Source organism: Cinclus cinclus, chromosome 15 (assembly GCF_963662255.1).
Source record: "Cinclus cinclus chromosome 15, bCinCin1.1, whole genome shotgun sequence".
In the NCBI taxonomy this organism is placed as follows: Eukaryota; Metazoa; Chordata; class Aves; order Passeriformes; family Cinclidae; genus Cinclus; species Cinclus cinclus.
The window spans coordinates 17,412,470-17,429,154 of record NC_085060.1 but is presented as its reverse complement, the minus strand read 5'-3'; the positions used below and the strand labels follow the sequence as shown (position 1 = coordinate 17,429,154).

General features: G+C 39.6%; 1 protein-coding gene across 1 annotated transcript in view; it reads right to left on the bottom strand.

Annotated features, from left to right (window-relative positions):
- Window positions 1–10,424: 10,424 nt before the first annotated feature.
- Window positions 10,425–16,685, bottom strand: part of PCDH11X (protocadherin 11 X-linked) — a 378,197-nt gene continuing 371,936 nt past the window's right edge. The window contains exon 6 of the mRNA XM_062503181.1: window positions 10,425–10,823. Coding sequence (XP_062359165.1) covers window positions 10,432–10,823 — 392 coding nt within the window. The 3' untranslated portion in view covers window positions 10,425–10,431. The remainder of the gene's footprint in view (window positions 10,824–16,685) is intronic.

Genomic DNA, 16,685 nt, shown 5'->3' with positions numbered 1-16,685 from the left:
AGTAAAAAAAAAAACAAAAAAAACCCCATTAAAACTTAATGGTGACTTTGTCCAAGCAAACTTGGGAAACTCCAGAGAGAAGGAGTTTGAGATGTAGCCAGAAGGAGCTGCTAAGCATTGAAAGCATTCAGTGGAAAAGTGGAGTTTAGTACTTTCCCTGCTGAAAATGGCACTGTCAGAGCTGTGCTGCTGTACAATGTGATGATGGTGCTCCAAGAGATTCCCAGGAGATTTGGTGGAACCACCTGGCTCAGTCCCATAAGAGTTCCTCACCCAAGGGCTCTTCCTCTGCATGTGACCTCTGTCTGGGTGACAAATGATGCTGTGGGAAAGCAATTTCATGGAGATAACACTTTTCTTGCTTTCTTGCAGCCACAGGTTGTTCAAATTTAAGTAGTTAGCAAGGAGGTAAACTCATAAAAATACATTTTCCTACTTCAGAAGAGCTTTCTTTTTTGTCATGAAGAGACAAGACCATCTAACACTTTCTCTGCTTTATGGCAATACTTCTTGCAGATTTCTTCCTCATCTTGACATTTCCCCTGCACAAAGAGAAAGATTATTTAATGTTTTTGCTTGGTACAGGTGCACGTGCCTGCTGTTGTTGCACAAGCACTGCTGGCTTTCCTGCACACCCTCCACAGAACAGAGAGTGAAGAGCCAGCACAGCATCGAGCAAGGGGGTGAGGAAAAAAGGCAGGTGCCAATCCAGCAACTGCACTCAGCTTCTTTCTTCATCAGATCCTCCTTCACTCCATGGGAGCACACTTCTCTGCTCGGCTGCCTCTTGTGCTAGCTAAGCAAAACTTGTCACAGAAAACCAAAAATTATTTGCCAATTTGGCTTTAACGCAAACCCAAGTCTTTGTTCTTTTGCACACATCAAATGTCAGCCCCTTGCACCCCTCTGACAGGAGCCTGGCACGAGCACAAAACACACCCAGGTGCATCCTGGCAGGCAAACCATCCTGACAGGGTGGGTCGTGCTTGGAGAAGAGAGGTTGGGCTTCTCATGTTTGGTATTCACTCATCACACTCCTTTTCACACTTAGAATAGCAGCCCACATGCAAGTACTGGCTTTGGACTCATTTGATTTTAACCATCTAAAAGGCAGACATGTAATCTTATCTTCCAGCTTCTCTCCATCCTCAGGTGGACAAGTGGAGTTTCTGAAATTTTCCAAGTGAAGGAATTACCCCTGCACGTTCCTTTTCCCCTATCCCCAGCTTAGAGATTCTTTAGACAGTGAACTTTGACAAAAAAAGCTCCCTAAAATTACAGGTGATGTAGTTATCCTTGGCTACTGTGTCTAATTAGTAGTACAAAGATTTTTTTTCTCCTCCCAATAGGTAATGGGCAAATGTGCATTTATTTATTTTTTTGTTTGTATTCAGCCTGCTGGGTAGATTTCCTTTCATTGTAATTAGATTCAGGTACTCACATCAGATGTTCTACATAGAGTAAACATTAAGATTCCTGAATTTTCATTACATCTCTTATATGCAATGAATATTTATATGCAAATTTGCTCAAATTTTACGGCATAAATCTTCAATATTAGTGTTTTTGTAGTCCTTTCTTTGAATTTCAGTGGCATATTTTCAGGGAATTTCAGACAAGCATTGCCAAAACAGTAATAGGCTTCAATAACTGCCTTTTGTAGATTGAAGTGACAGCTTTGAGGTTGGAAAATTTTATCTTTTCTTTAATATTCAGTAGTTTTACACTGACAAGAAACACATTTTTGAGTCAATAGGCTGAAATCTGATAGAAAGCATTTAAAAACCCAAGTAGATTGATTGTGTGCAATCATTGCAGGAGAGTGACTCCAGCTTACAAAAGGCTCAATCTTCCCCTGCCTCACAGTGACAATTTTGCTTTATAGGGAAGGAGCTGTGCAGCACATTATCTGCAGCACATAAGCTGCAAATGTGACCCTTTAGATTCTTTTTTTTTTTCTTCCTTCATTTAAAATGCTTGTTTAGAATTTCAGAGACTTGTTTTCTTTGCCAATTTCCCCAGCATCATTTTTATGAGCCAGCTCAGACAGTCTTTACTTTTCAGATGTCAAGGCCTTGCATTACATTTCCTACATTACCAGGCAGGCACGGTGCTAAATGTCTCTGCTGCAATTAAAACAAACAAACAGCAGCTTGGATCTGCCAAGACAGGAAGCTCTGACTTTGTGCACTCCTCCATAAGATGATGAATATTTTTAGATTGTGTATAGCAACTAGCATGATACCCAGTGCTCACATTTGTCTCTCATGTAGAGATGAACTTTGAAAACAATGATAATTACATTTGGAGTGTCTATATTTATATGTAGATTGATTATGCATCTTTTTTCCATCAAATTTCAATTTTTAAACCAGTCTGCTCCAATCTGGTCTCTCCAGTTTGAATCACTTCAAAGCATTTGCTTTTGCACAGCAACAGCAAGAGTCCCTTTATATTTTCTAGAAATGAGCCTGTAAGATTTCCTGGGGAAAAAGCCTTTTTAAGTAATATTAAAAGTATTCCAAGTAGGTCTCTTTTGTCATTACAGATCTTGATTATATTGATTTTAACAGATATTTCTATGCAAACTAAAAATTTTACATATCTATAAAATGCTAATGAATAAAATTAGCATTGCACTGCAGACAGCCCAGTGTATCTCAGGGTACCTGTTAGCTGGAAAAGTTGCTCATTTTTCCTGCTTGCCTGTGTCTTTTTTTCCCAAAAGTATTCAAAATATTCACCTTTCCCCCCACCTACTCACCCCTCTTATAATCACTTCATTTTTCAGACTGATTCTAACTTTCCTCTGTACACAGAATCTTGATCTACACAACAGAGAAGAAAAAATGCACATCCTTTATAGAACAGGTGAAATTTGGAAGGTTTAGACAAGCTTTTGGGTACAGCCTTTCATCATCCCTGGTAACTCAACAACAACTCAAGCTAAGCACAGGTTAAAAGCAATTTCTCTTAGTTTAATCTCATTATGTTAATCAACTCTTTTACTACATGCATAACAGCTGCAGTGGCAATGAATAACTTCATTTCAGTGCCTTATAAAATGTCCTTTTCTATTTGCACATCCTACTCATCTTCTCTAGAACACATCACAGCTGGTGGCTTACAGCTACAGGTTAAAGTCTAGTACAGAGCTCCCAGGCACCTCATTCATCTGTCTCATGCATGGATGTACACAGGAACTTTCCTTTTCATAAACACAAACTTAATCCTAGTGGAGAAGAACAGTGAGAAGAGGTAGCACCAATTCCATAGTGAAAAGCAGAATACATGGACCTACAGATTTTGGTTTCTGCTTTGAATTAAATATGAAGACCTCACTGTCACATCCTAAACACATCTACTGTTAGAGCTTTAGCTTTAAGCATTAATTTAGCACCAGCAAAAGACATCTAAACCATGAAAATAATAAAAATAAAAGTGAAAATACATTGTTAGTCCCGCTGTATTTATCAGACATGCCACGTTTTCATACTGGAATAGGACACAAAGGATACATCTTGGATAAATATTTCTTTGTAAGTAGAGTCTACAAGTACCTTCTTAAAATATGAATTTCATGACCATTCAAGGGAGGAGAGCTGTCCTCTGGTTGCTGCAGGAAGAAGCTTCTTGCTCGTTTCCTCTGCTTGACACCAGGCCAGGCACTTCTAAGGAGGGGCAGAGTCGTGGCTGCTCCAGCTACAGCTCAGCCCTAAGGCCACACCTGGAAAACCTGAGAAAAAGGCAAAAATGCTAAAATATCATACAGGCAGCACATCTCCCAAATTGTCTGCTGCTGGGAAACAAATGCTCTTTATTAAACAAAGCCATGTGCGTGTTCTAGCAAGCCCTTACCTCAGCCCAGATTACCTAGCAGGAGTTGGAGCCCATCCTGCAGGCAAGGGATGGTTTTTGAACTCTTTGGTGAAAATACTGCACTCTGCTGTAGGGCTGGCCAGCAAATCCCTGGGCTTCAGCAATTTCTTCCTCTTTGCCAGAGTAGGGCTCCAGGTGCTCCCCGTGCCTGCAGGGAGGAAAGCAGAATGATGGGAGCACAATTCTGCAATTGCCCTACAGCTCTTCAGTGACACCAGTGACAAAATTCTGCACTTCTCCAGGTACTACACACTTTTGCCTTGCTCTGTTCTTGCTTTGCCAGATCTCTGTGAAATTCCACACTTTCCTTCCCTCCAGAGGTCGCCCTGCAAAACATTGCCAACTCCATCCAAACCAGGGAAACCCTTCAGCTCCAAACTTTTCATTCATTTTCTTAATTTGGAGGTTGAATATATTATCTAGCCTAGCAACTGATGTGTCAGCAGTTATTGGCTGTAAGGGAATATACTCGTGCACAGTTCTGATGCCAAAATAAATAATATTTTCCTGCTTGAAAGGGTCCTGCAGACATAAAAGCTGTTACTACATCAAAGAATAAGATATTACTGCCTTAGTGTCAGGCCAACCAGAGCTGCTCTTTAAATACGGACTAAAGTAAGATAGAAAAATGCATAAAATGTTGTTTCATTAGTTCCTCATTTGATGGTTATTTCTTTATATCACATTCATCGTGAGAGGATAATCCCTTCAGCTCAACAACAACTCATTAACCATGTTCTCTCAATTAGAAATAGCATATTTTCTAACAATGCAAACACCATAAACACTCCTGCCTCCAGCTCATAATGATTTCCTATAAGTAAGCAGAGGCATAGTACAAGGAGGGAGCTTGGTACATAGAGAAATGACACAGAAATGGAAGATATTTCTGATCCTATAAAGTTCAGTTGCTGCTGAATTCAGTTGGATGTGAATATTTTTACTGCTTACCTGCTACTCAGGTGCATGAAGCAACTGCAAATAAAGTTAAATTTTCTTGACTTTCTGACAGTTGGGGCTTCCCAGTAAAAGGAAATTTGGAAAGCTGAAAATGGGAGAAAAGCGTAGCTGGGGGAATACCTTTAAACAACTTATGTTTCAGAAACCCAAAGAAAAGAGTGCAAAGGAGAAAACTGCTTTTGTGGATCTAGTTTATTAATAAGCATTGTAATTAACAAGACAACATGCTGTACAGAAACCTGAAATAGAACTACTGCAAATTTACTGGACTTTAAATGCTGCTGGACTGTAGTATATGGTGTCCAGCTGCATTATTTGTAGAGTGTGGTTAGGGCTGTTTCAATACACAGACATACATTGCTCACTCCAGATCCTGTAGTATGCCATAGAGCAGGGAGATTTCCCAGAAATACAAACTCAAATATTTACAAGAAATCGTCAATCTCTTTCTTCACTAGGGATAACATAAGTTATACACAATTTTCCTATGTATACCAAATAAAATCTTTGCCTTCAACTTTATTTTGTGTCTGCACAAACCAATTCCTTCTCGTTTGTTTACCCTGCTAAATCAGGGTAGTAAACAGCAGAGTGATCATTTAATTGCTAATCATTGATTAAGGGTCGATATTCAACCTGCAAAAGGAAAACATGAGAAATCAAATAAAGCCAAGCGTAATTTTTCCAACTTAAAAACCTCAGCTTGACTCGAACAACCTTGAACTAATCAACTGAGTGTTAGCTTTCATATTTTCCAGGCTCTGACTGCACTGGTGTGTGACCCTGAACTGCACACCAAGTGTTCCAAGTTCTGCTCCCAGCTCAGTCACACAAAACAATCCTTTTCCAGCCCAGAACCAAGGACACCGCTGCAGCTCCAGCCCCTAAAAGTGCAAAGAGCAGAGAATTGAGGAGAGGATCTGGGAGGGTGGGACTGCAGAACCTGGAGCTGGAATTGGACAGCGAACCCCAAGATGGAAATGGACCCAAACTTATAAAAGAGTGAAACTGGTGACTCTGGTTCCATCTTGGGTGGAGCCATGGCCGGGCTCTTGCACTGCCCAAGGTGAGTCCTTGGAAGGCTTTGAACAAATCCCTGCTTTATTCCTTGAACTCTGTCCAGCCTCTGCTCCAGGGAGCCTCTCCAGGCATCACAACCTTTACCAGTGGAAATATTTAGGCTCTGCCTTTAGCTGGACCATGCTGGAAGCAGGGGAATAGTGGTGGGTTTGTGCTGATGGAGTTCCCATGGATTACAGTGCTCAGGGTACAACTGAGCCAAGATTCCCTTCTCTGAGGAAAATCCCGAGCAGCTGCAGGCACAGCGGGGTCAGGGATGCAAAAGGATGCAAAGGGGGATGCAGAGGGGGATGCAGAGGGGGATGCAGAGGGGGATGTAAAGGGGGATGCAGAGGGGATGCAGAGGGGATGCAGAGGGGGATGTAAAGGGGGATGTAAAGGGGATGCAGAGGGGGATGTAAAGGGGGATGCAGAGGGGATGCAGAGGGGGATGTAAAGGGGGATGTAAAGGGGATGCAGAGGGGGATGTAAAGGGGGATGCAGAGGGGATGCAGAGTGGAATGCAGAGGGGATGCAGAGGGGATGCAGAGGGGGATGTAAAGGGGGATGTAAAGGGGGATGTAAAGGGGGATGCAGAGGGGATGCAGAGTGGAATGCAGAGGGGATGCAGAGGGGATGCAGAGGGGGATGTAAAGGGGGATGCAAAGGGGATGCAGAGGGGGATGTAAAGGGGGATGTAAAGGGGGATGCAGAGGGGATGCAGAGGGGGATGTAAAGGGGGATGTAAAGGGGATGCAGAGGGGATGCAGAGGGGATGCAGAGGGGGATGTAAAGGGGGATGTAAAGGGGGATGTAAAGGGGGATGTAAAGGGGGATGTAAAGGGCATGCAGAGGGGGATGTAAAGGGGGATGCAAAGGGGGATGTAAAGGGGGATGTAAAGGGGGATGTAAAGGGGGATGCAGAGGGGATGCAGAGGGGATGCAGAGGGGATGCTCTGCTCCAGCCCGGACCCCGGCCGGGCTCAGCACCACAGAACTGATGCTGTGTCGAGCTGCCTCCTGCCAGCATTCGGAAAGCCTCAGCTCCTATTAGCACGGGCTCGTTGCCATGCTAAATTAGCTGAATGACCCTGCACCCCGCCAGCTCGGCCGGGAGAGCAGGTGCTGCAGTCTCTGGCTGGCCGGGCAGACATGCTTAATTATTCTTTAGAATTAAGTTACACTTCAGAATACAGCACAGCTCAGGAAAACAAAGAAACAGCATTTTTTACTTCAAACAGTTTGACTCGGTTCTTTCTTTTAACAGTCTTTTTGTTGTTGTTGTTTGTTGTTTTGTTTTTTTTTATTTTAGCATTGGCTGCTTTACAATATGGAAATAATGCTTTTTGCAGTACTCAGGAGTGCAACAAGTGTGAGTTTGAAGGGGGAAATAATCTAGACTCGACTGTGTGACACATCACTTTGAAGGCAAAGGTTTTCCTTTATTGTTACACCGTATTGAACAAATCTAATCATGTAACTAGCATTTTACTGTATATTGTATATAGAATTGTTTTCTCCACAAATTCACACAAGTAAGATAAAATAAGTTAAATGACTAAAAAACAAAAAAAAAATACACAAAAATATACAGTCTATGTACTAGATAAATTATTTATATATATGGCAAGATGTGTAACGAGTCTCTGGTAACATTATTCCTCTGGATACTGACATTCTACTCAGAAAAATGTTGCCTCAAATGTGTATTTTTGTATATTAGAGCTATAATATATAAAAATGAGGGAACAATTTATCCCCTGATACCACATGTATTTACAATTAATTGTTCTGTATCCTGCTGACTGAATTTTAGAATATCAAACACATTATTATGGATATAATGTTTAAAATGTTTAATACTTCTTATAGACAGACTCATCTTTATAATGCTTTTTGTTAAATAATTTTTTATTGTTGTTTGGTTTGGGTGTTTTGTTGTGTTTTTGTTTGTTTGTTTTCAAGGGAAAGGGGATGGTTAAGTGCTTTTCTACCTTTGGAGAAAAAAACTAAATTAATCCCTAAATATTTAAATTAAGTGAAGTGCTTTGGGTTTTTTCCCCCCACCAATGAAAAAAAAACAAAAAAACAAAAACACACTACTTCCAGATCCTTCACCTTTTCCTATAAAAATCCTCAAATTGTAGAAATGAATTCTTTGCCAGGAAATTTCAGTTACCATTTTCATCCCCAAAAGATCTGTTAAAAAAAAGAGAGTTTTTCAGTGGAGCTGCCAATTCCATAAACCTTTGGTATAGCAGCATCTGTAACAAAAACTGAAGACCCCTGCTTACAATAGGTAGAATTACTGTCAGCATTATTCTAAATTTGCACAATTAGTATGTTTGGTAAATCTGTGTAAACTACAGATAAGCTCATTTCTTGCATATCCCTGAAAAGAACTGCCAAATTCTCTCCTCGTGACGTCTCCAAATCAAACAAAGGGCTTTGTATACATTAGGTATGAATTAATTTGTCAATTTTTTAATTGTCCCGGAATTGGAAATGAGATGTGTCAGTACCCAAAGGATTATGATATTTTTTTTCCCAGGATTTACATGCAACTGGAAGCCAGTGCACCACATCTTTTCTAAACGTTATTGAAAACTACTTTAAATTAAAAAAAAAAAAAAGAGAAAAAAAAAGAAAGCAAAAGAAGTACATCATTAGATAATCTGATGTCCATTAATTAAACCCTATCAGTAGGTTAAAAGTGAAGCTTTTTTTTATTTTTTATTTTTTTTTTTAATTTTGCACATAAAATCTAAATGTGGTTTGAATAGATTTACAGTGGGGACAGCAATATATAAAGCTACTTATACCTGCTGGGCACATAAGAGAAGCTCTTTCAGCATTCATTGGAAACCCTCAACAACTTGAACTTCTGGAAATTTTACAAGCAGTTAATATTACAGCATTTTTACACACAGTTTTGTTTATAAATTACAGATTTAAGTTACATTATGAAGCCTACATAGAGTTCTACCCATAGGAAATATTCACACGCTGTTTTTTCCCCTCCATACAGCTTCGATTGTCTCACTTAATGTAGCAATAAAACAAAAAGAGTTATGCATTTTCTTAAAGGAAAAATTTCTTGGTATGTACATACTGCAAATGATGAAATGGCTAAAGACCAACAAAGTACTAGAAGGAAACACTAGAAGGAAAAGATGTTTTTTTCATCTAAGAAAGGAATCTCCTTTTCATCCATTGTGGAATTTACCAAGAGAATATATTCTTCATTACACAGAACACTGAGAAACATCCTTCCTCTTTAAAAAGAATCACCTCGAGCCTTTTTCAAATAATATGATCAGGGTTTGTTTATATTCATCCAACTTCCATTACGTAGATCCTTCTTTCTTTGCTGAGCACTATCAGTCATTCTCTAACAACTAATCCACAATGACAAGTACTTCTTAATCTAACAGGTTTGTGATGAGGTAACTAATATTATAGTTAAACTCTTACTGGATACTTACAAGAGGTGAATATAGCTGTAAAAAAAGCCGTACACATCACTATTAAATATTCTTTAAAACACTGGTAGCTTGCAGCCACGACATCATGTCAGCCAAAAAATCTACCCCACTTCCTACTGTTTTCAGCAGTGCCCATGTAATTCTCAACTAACAGGAACAGTAGCCAAAGCAAGCTCTTCAAGAAAAAAAGAAAATTACAGGAAAAAAAAATAAAAAGAGATAAATAGACTTATGGTTTGAAAAACATAAGTATAATATTGTTCCTTGAATTATTGTAGAAAGGGAAATCTTCAAATTAAAAAAAAAAAGTTGTTTGTTATTTGTTTCCATTTTTGATCTTGGACATCCTCTGTCACATTGTTTCACACAGAAAAGCCTAACTGAGAGCTTTCTACTTCATCTATTGCATTCTTTCAGAGAATAAATACCTGTACATTGAGCCAATAAAAATTGAAATGAAAATCAGTTTTCATGTATATTCTCCTTCTTAATTATATAAAAGATAAATTTTGGTGGGAAGATATACCATCCTTCTGAAGAATTCGATTTTAGGATCTTATTAATTCTATCTATTATGTCAAGTAATCAAATGAGAAATTGCTCACTTGATCTCTAATGCTAAGCAAATACAAGATGAAATCTATGAATATGCTATAAATTGGAACAACAAAGAAAAACTTGAGTAAGCTATTTTTAGACTGCAATATTCCCCAAACTGTACTAAGGAATTGCCTTCAAAGGGAGGAAGAACTGGTGGCAGATATTTGCACTACATGGCCCATGTAAGAAAATGAACAGCATTTTGTTTCTCTTCTGATTGTTTCTGGGTTGTGGGTTCTCTTCCCCATTTTCTGGACTTTCCCAAGAGCTACAATAGACACCTTTCGAGGGGCTCCTAAGGATTTAGATATTCCGTTTCGGATCTAGGATTCTATATACACAAATATCCACAAGCCTAAGGAGTTTGCGGCGCCCGAGGAGCGGCGTTAGGCCGTGACTGTGCAGAGTCACACTTAAAGCCTGGACCAGGGGACTGCCAGCCGTGCATTTACAGCTGGTGCTCGTGTACGAACGTGGTGCTGCTGCCGGGCCCCGGCGCCGGCTGGGACGCGGCGAAGTTTGCCAGGGGGATGACCTTGACGGGATCCTCGCCGGCGCAATGTCTTTCGCAGGTGTTGTAGAACTGGGGCCTGGGCACCCCCTGGCCTTTGTCGCTGCCGTCCTTTGGCAGGGCCCTCCCGAGAGCGTGGCGTCCCTCGGCTCTGGCTCCTCGGCCCCAGCCTTGCTGGAAGCCGAACGAGGGCAGGGAGGTGTTGGGCTGCTGGAACTGCGTCAGGGCCGGCGGCATCCAGCAGTTGTCGGAGTGGCCGAGGATGAGGCACTCCTGCGTGCAGTTCTCAGAGGCTTCGGCCAGAGCTTTCTGCAGGTTCACTTCGATAGCTGGGAGGGTGGAAAAACACGAGACACGGTCAGGGTGTGAGCACGGACGCACCGAGGGGACCGAGGACAACAGAGCCGTCCCCGCGCTGCGATGGTGGCCGCAGCTCGGCAGGAAGAGGACTCCAGGTGTGGAGCTCCAGTGAAGGTTCAGAGGTCGGGGCACGCAGTTCATCATTAAAGCTTTATAACTAGCCCTTGTACACTCCGTTTCCTAGAACCACGCAACTGTTCAGGTTGGAAAACGCTTCTAAGACCAGTGAGTTAAACCATTAACCCAGCACCACCCTGTTCGCCACTAAAAAAGTCCCCCAAGTGCCACATCCACACTCCCAGGGGTGGTGAATACACCACCACCCTGAGCAGCCTCTTCCAATGCTTGACGACCCCTTCAGAGAAGAAATTTCTTCCTAATGTCCAATCTAAACCTCCGGTGGCACAACTTGACTGTGTCCTCTGGACCAGTCACTTACCTAAAATAATATTTTCACTTCTTGCAATTGTAATTTCTGTAATAAAGCTAAAAACTTTACAATAATTTAATGCCATTAGTCTACATATCTGCATAGAATTACCTGGGGGAGGGAATTGTGTTTTTTTTAAATATTCTCTTAATTATTTCTATTGTTTTCCTTAGCTTAAGGCAAAAACCCTAAATTGAGCACTAGCCAAAGATGGTCCATTGGCCTCAAAGATGCACTCAGGAGTTATAAGAATGAAAGAGCATAACAGTTATTTTAAAGAGAATTGATTTCTCCATGCATTCAATACTGGACACCTTGAAAAATCAAAGAGTATGAGCAAAAGAGGATGTAACCTCTATAGTTTGCTAATAATCAGACCAGATTTCTTCAGTAGATGAAAGGTTTCTTCCTTGAAGAAGGATTATAGAAATTTTAATTTGTTCAAAGGCAAAGTTAGCTACAAAATCCAAAACGTGTTCATTTGTAATACATAAATATTCTTGATCTGTTTCATTTAAATTGTGGCTTTACCATGGTAGGTAAATTTAAAATCAATGGAAATAAATTTCTACAAATGATTCCTCAAAATAATTTTAATATTTCAAGTGTTAATTTTATATTATCTTCCTGTGTACATGGTTAAATACATTAGAAGTGCAGAATAATATCTGATTGGATATTTCCTTGTGTTTTCTTCCTAAAACTTCCCAATGAAAGATACATACATATTTTTAATACCTGTCTTAATGAAAAGAGCATTTAAAATCGGATTCTGGCTCATAAGCACTGGAGAAGGAATGCCACTAAAATTATTTATAGCAATGAGAGTGATGAGTAGGAGCCTCCCACCCTCTGAGCTTTGTGTTGAAACAGATGCTGCATTTCTGTTTTAACAAATATTTTGCATGTTGAAAACTGTGTAAAGATGCATAGCACAAACACTTATTTCCATGCTACATCTCAATACAAAGGAATTAGGTTTTTCCTTCAGGCATTGAAATATATAATGTTGCTGGTTGCTTGTTATATCGTTAATGCTCTATTCTTGATTATTTCTCCTTCAGGATGCTTTACGTGTCAGTTAGAAGAGTGATTGTTTATAAATGTTATTTTGGTGTATTGCTGGCATTTCAACATATCCTCAGTCATTTTGCCTGAGTATTTTTCTGTTTAATCCTGACAAAGCTTTGGCACCTTGCTGTTGAAATACTAATCCAGTTTTGATGGGCAGTAGGAGACATAAATATGGAAAAAAATCAGTGGAGGCAATAGTTTCTGCAAAAAAAGAAAAGTTTCTAGTGGTAGATTAGTCTAATCTTTCTGTGTCCTACTATCTGCTATTAGAGACATAAATTTAAGCATATACAAGTCTTTTAAGCTCTTTAATTATTCAAGTTTGCTTCTATTCTGAGGAAGGCAATTCACTGAAATCAGGTACAACCTTGACAGAGCATGGAGTTATCCCCATTTTGTAGAGAAACAGGTTTTTTCTGCATTAATTAAAAAAACTCAAACAAACAAAACTTAAAATGTTATTAATTCAGTTAAAATGTGAAACACAAGATTATTTATTTGGAAATAATACTTATTTGTTTTGAGCTCTTCACAGCAAATGGTTCCAACACTTCTGCTGTGCCATTTCTCCCAAACCACAGTAAGAGAGTACACAAAGCTTAAACAGCAAAAGGAAGCACTTGACAATAAAAATTTCACATTTAATATTGGCCAAGGCAACGTTGGAAGAAAAAAAGGTCACATATAAAACACTCTCCACACGATTTCAAAGATCAGGACAGTAATTTTGTACCACGTATTGCCCAAAGACCTGGAGACTTGGAACCCATTACCATGTTAAGAATAAGAGTATTGTTAAAATTACAGTCTTGCTTATTCTGTTAATGCAAAAATATTTTAATCTGATTTTTAGTTTTACTAAAAGAAGGGAAGGGAAGGGAAGGGAAGGGAAGGGAAGGGAAGGGAAGGGAAGGGAAGGGAAGGGAAGGGAAGGGAAGGGAAGGGAAGGGAAGGGAAGGGAAGGGAAGGGAAGGGAAGGGAAGGGAAGGGAAGGGAAGGGAAGGGAAGGGAAGGGAAGGGAAGGGAAGGGAAGGGAAGGGAAGGGAAGGGAAGGGAAACAAGCAAACAAACAAAAATCCCCAAGCAAACAAACAAACAAACAAAACCAAGAAGGAAAACCCCAAAGCTTTGTAACTATCCTGGACAGAATCCTAAGATATGAATAAAAATTCTTTTGGTGTTGGGTTTTTTTCATACATAAGTCTGCCAGTGCAGAATTGTTTAGAGGAAACATCTTTTATAGAAGCCATAATCTTTCTTTCCGTCTCATTTCAATATTGTTGTCAAAGTATGCTTTTCATCAGTGCTTATGGATAATACTATGTAAAATATGCAGTTTTTCTTAACTTTGAAAAAACCCTTTTCTAAGTCAAACAAACAAACAACTTTCCCCACCCACAAAGCAACGACTCCTGGAAAACAACTTGATCAAAATGTAGGAAAATTTCTGTATGAATATTTACTGAGCATTATCTTTTTTTTTTTTTTTTTTTGCCTGCTCTTTCAGGCCTTGAAATAGATCTACTTTTTGTCAAACTCATTCTCTATTTTCCTTACATAGCATTCCAGCCACACTCGTGGGAGAAGTGAAGTTCAGTGTTCAAGTGGTCATTCGTCAGAGGATCTGCAAATTGACCACGGCACCTCCTGGCTGCTACTCTTTAAGTTTCCTTCTATTTTGTTTCTTTGCAAGTCATTCTAAGTGTGGGTGACAATCAAATTTTCTGAGCCTTTCTCTCTCATTCCAAAGTAGTAGTGCAGGTGATTATTCTGCATAGTCTGATAAGTAATCAGGGGAAGGAAACACCTCTGACACCTGCCTCTACCCATCAAGGAAGAGAAAGTTCCGGCTGACTCTGAATATTTTCAGAAGAAATGATGGTTCTTGCAAGTGAAATTCAGTGTCTGGTACCATCTTCTCACATATGACTTGACAGGTTTATAAATGGAAATAGGAGTTTGCATATTCCCCACATATTATGAATAAAGAATACATCCCATTGAACTCTTAGCAGTCTAACTAATTTCTTACTTCACTCAGTTATAAACTCTCAGTTTTAGATATTTTTTCCCATACTACACAGAGACTCTTCAAACATGACATACAAATAATGCAAAAGAGAATTTTTAATTCATATAATAGATCACACTCATGCACATGAGTTTAGCACTCTGATTTGAACTCCAGGTTGTTTTAGGAATGAATTTTTATTTTTAATTGTCTTCAGAACTAAGAACATTTTTAAATTGTCTGTCAGCTCTTAAGAAATATTTAGATCAGAACTGTCAAATATAACTAAAAGCACAACAGTTAAAAGACTTTCCTCATTGTTCCACAGTCTCATCATTTATAGGTCAAAACAGTTTTCAAGTAAGAATATTTACCTTCACTCAAGAAAATGTGGAAGTCCAGCCTTGCCAGACAGCTATCCTTCAATCAAAACAGCTACCAAAAAATGCCATTTTTTTCCTTGTTTGTTTAGACCAGAGACTTCCTATGGTTATGTAGTCTGTGTGGGATTTTAGAGGTAGTAAGTAAAAATGTTGATTATCCTCTTTGCTTTCTGGAGATGAAAACGGAAGTGCTCAAGAGTGCTACTCTCCTACTCAGTCTACAAAATATGTGGCACGATACTTTGGCATTTCCAGCTTAATATCATGTTCCAGTTTTAAGAGTGTTTCTCATGGAAAATTCACAGAGGGAGACAGGCTGCTGGCATGATTATGTTACCAGCAGTCTCAGAATGTTGAAAAGTTAGACTTGTAGAATCATTTTGATTGGAAAAGATCTGTAAGATCGTTGAAGCACATACTTGGTGTATAGACAAAACACTTTCTTTTCTACCCTTTCCCTCCAGCCTTAAAAGAGACATGTACTCCTAAAAGAGCATCAGGAGGCTGGTTCCTTCCTCACTCTGCCATCAGTCATCACTTGCACCATGGAATCACAGAGGTTGGGCTGGAAAAGACTTTGGGTTCAACCTTCTGCTCATATCTGGATACATTGGTTGAAAAAGAGACCAGCTTTTCCAAAAGGCCAAGCTTTCAGAATTGTACGTATCCCTTAAGAGAAACAATTCAAATGCACGTGTTGAAAGGAAGATGTGCTTCTCTAAGGGTTGGACAATCAAGAACATGAGCTCCTGGAGAAGCCTTTAAAGATCTCCACCTGCATCCACATGTGAAGCAGTGATGAAAAGACATTTGTAAATGCATCCATTAGCAAAAGACTCAGATTGTTAGAAGTTCAGAAACCACAAGACTACACTATACCAATGCAGGTTTAGGGGCACAGAAACTGTGAAAAGAAAATTTCCAAATCATTAAAAAAAATAAAAAAGGAAAAAACCCCTTAAACCACAGAATATAGAGTGCTTGAATTTTAAAGCCATGTAGCTGAAGTCTTAATGAAAAGCCAGTTTTGAATTTGACACATTTTGGATGCAAACCATCCAGTGTTACATTTAGAGCACTCTTGTTTCATAATAAAGCAAGCAACAATTAGCAAGCAATTAAGCAAATTGCCCATAATTATGCCATTGCTGAGCTATTTTTCATATTTTCACAACACAGCACATATATGAATACATGGCTTGCAGTGCCAACACTGCTCTGTCAGCATCCAGAAGTGCCTCTCGTTTACTGAAGCGTTTCATATTAAGCAGCTCCCAGTGCACCTCCAGCACTCTCTGCTCAGCAGGAACCCACCAGAGTGATGGAGATGACAACCCCAACTCCTCATCTCAGCCAATAGTTCCTAAGGAATGGGTCAGGCCTTGCCACCACGTGTTGCCCATGTGTATTTACTAAATGTGGTACTAAATCTAAGCAGGAATTCAAGCATAATGTGGGGAAATTATCGCCCAGAATTACCCTGGTGACCAAAAGTGGCCACTTGAGTACCATCATGTAGAGGTCTCCACCATATGAGGAGAACAGAAATGACATTAACAATAAAAAGGGAGGGAGGAATAGTAGTTAGTGTAAACTGGGTTACTTTAATAAGGTCAGGAAGAAGAAGCTCGAATGTAGAAACCCTAAATGAGTGCTGCTATAATATACTCTAGCTTTTTGGTTTAATAATAAAATGCCTTTGGGAGGAGTTCCCTATGAATATTTTATTTCCTGTATACGTCTCAATAAATTAAAAACCTAAAAGAGTTACTTATATTCTAGCCTTGGAACCTTTTTATTCAAAGAACAAGTAGGACACACCACTCTTTAATTTTCTGCTGTGTGTACAGAGCTTGCTTGCCTTGTGAGAAATCAGAGGAAGATTGATCCTCCAGATGTTCTGACTGAGGAATCAACAGGCATGAGGGAAATC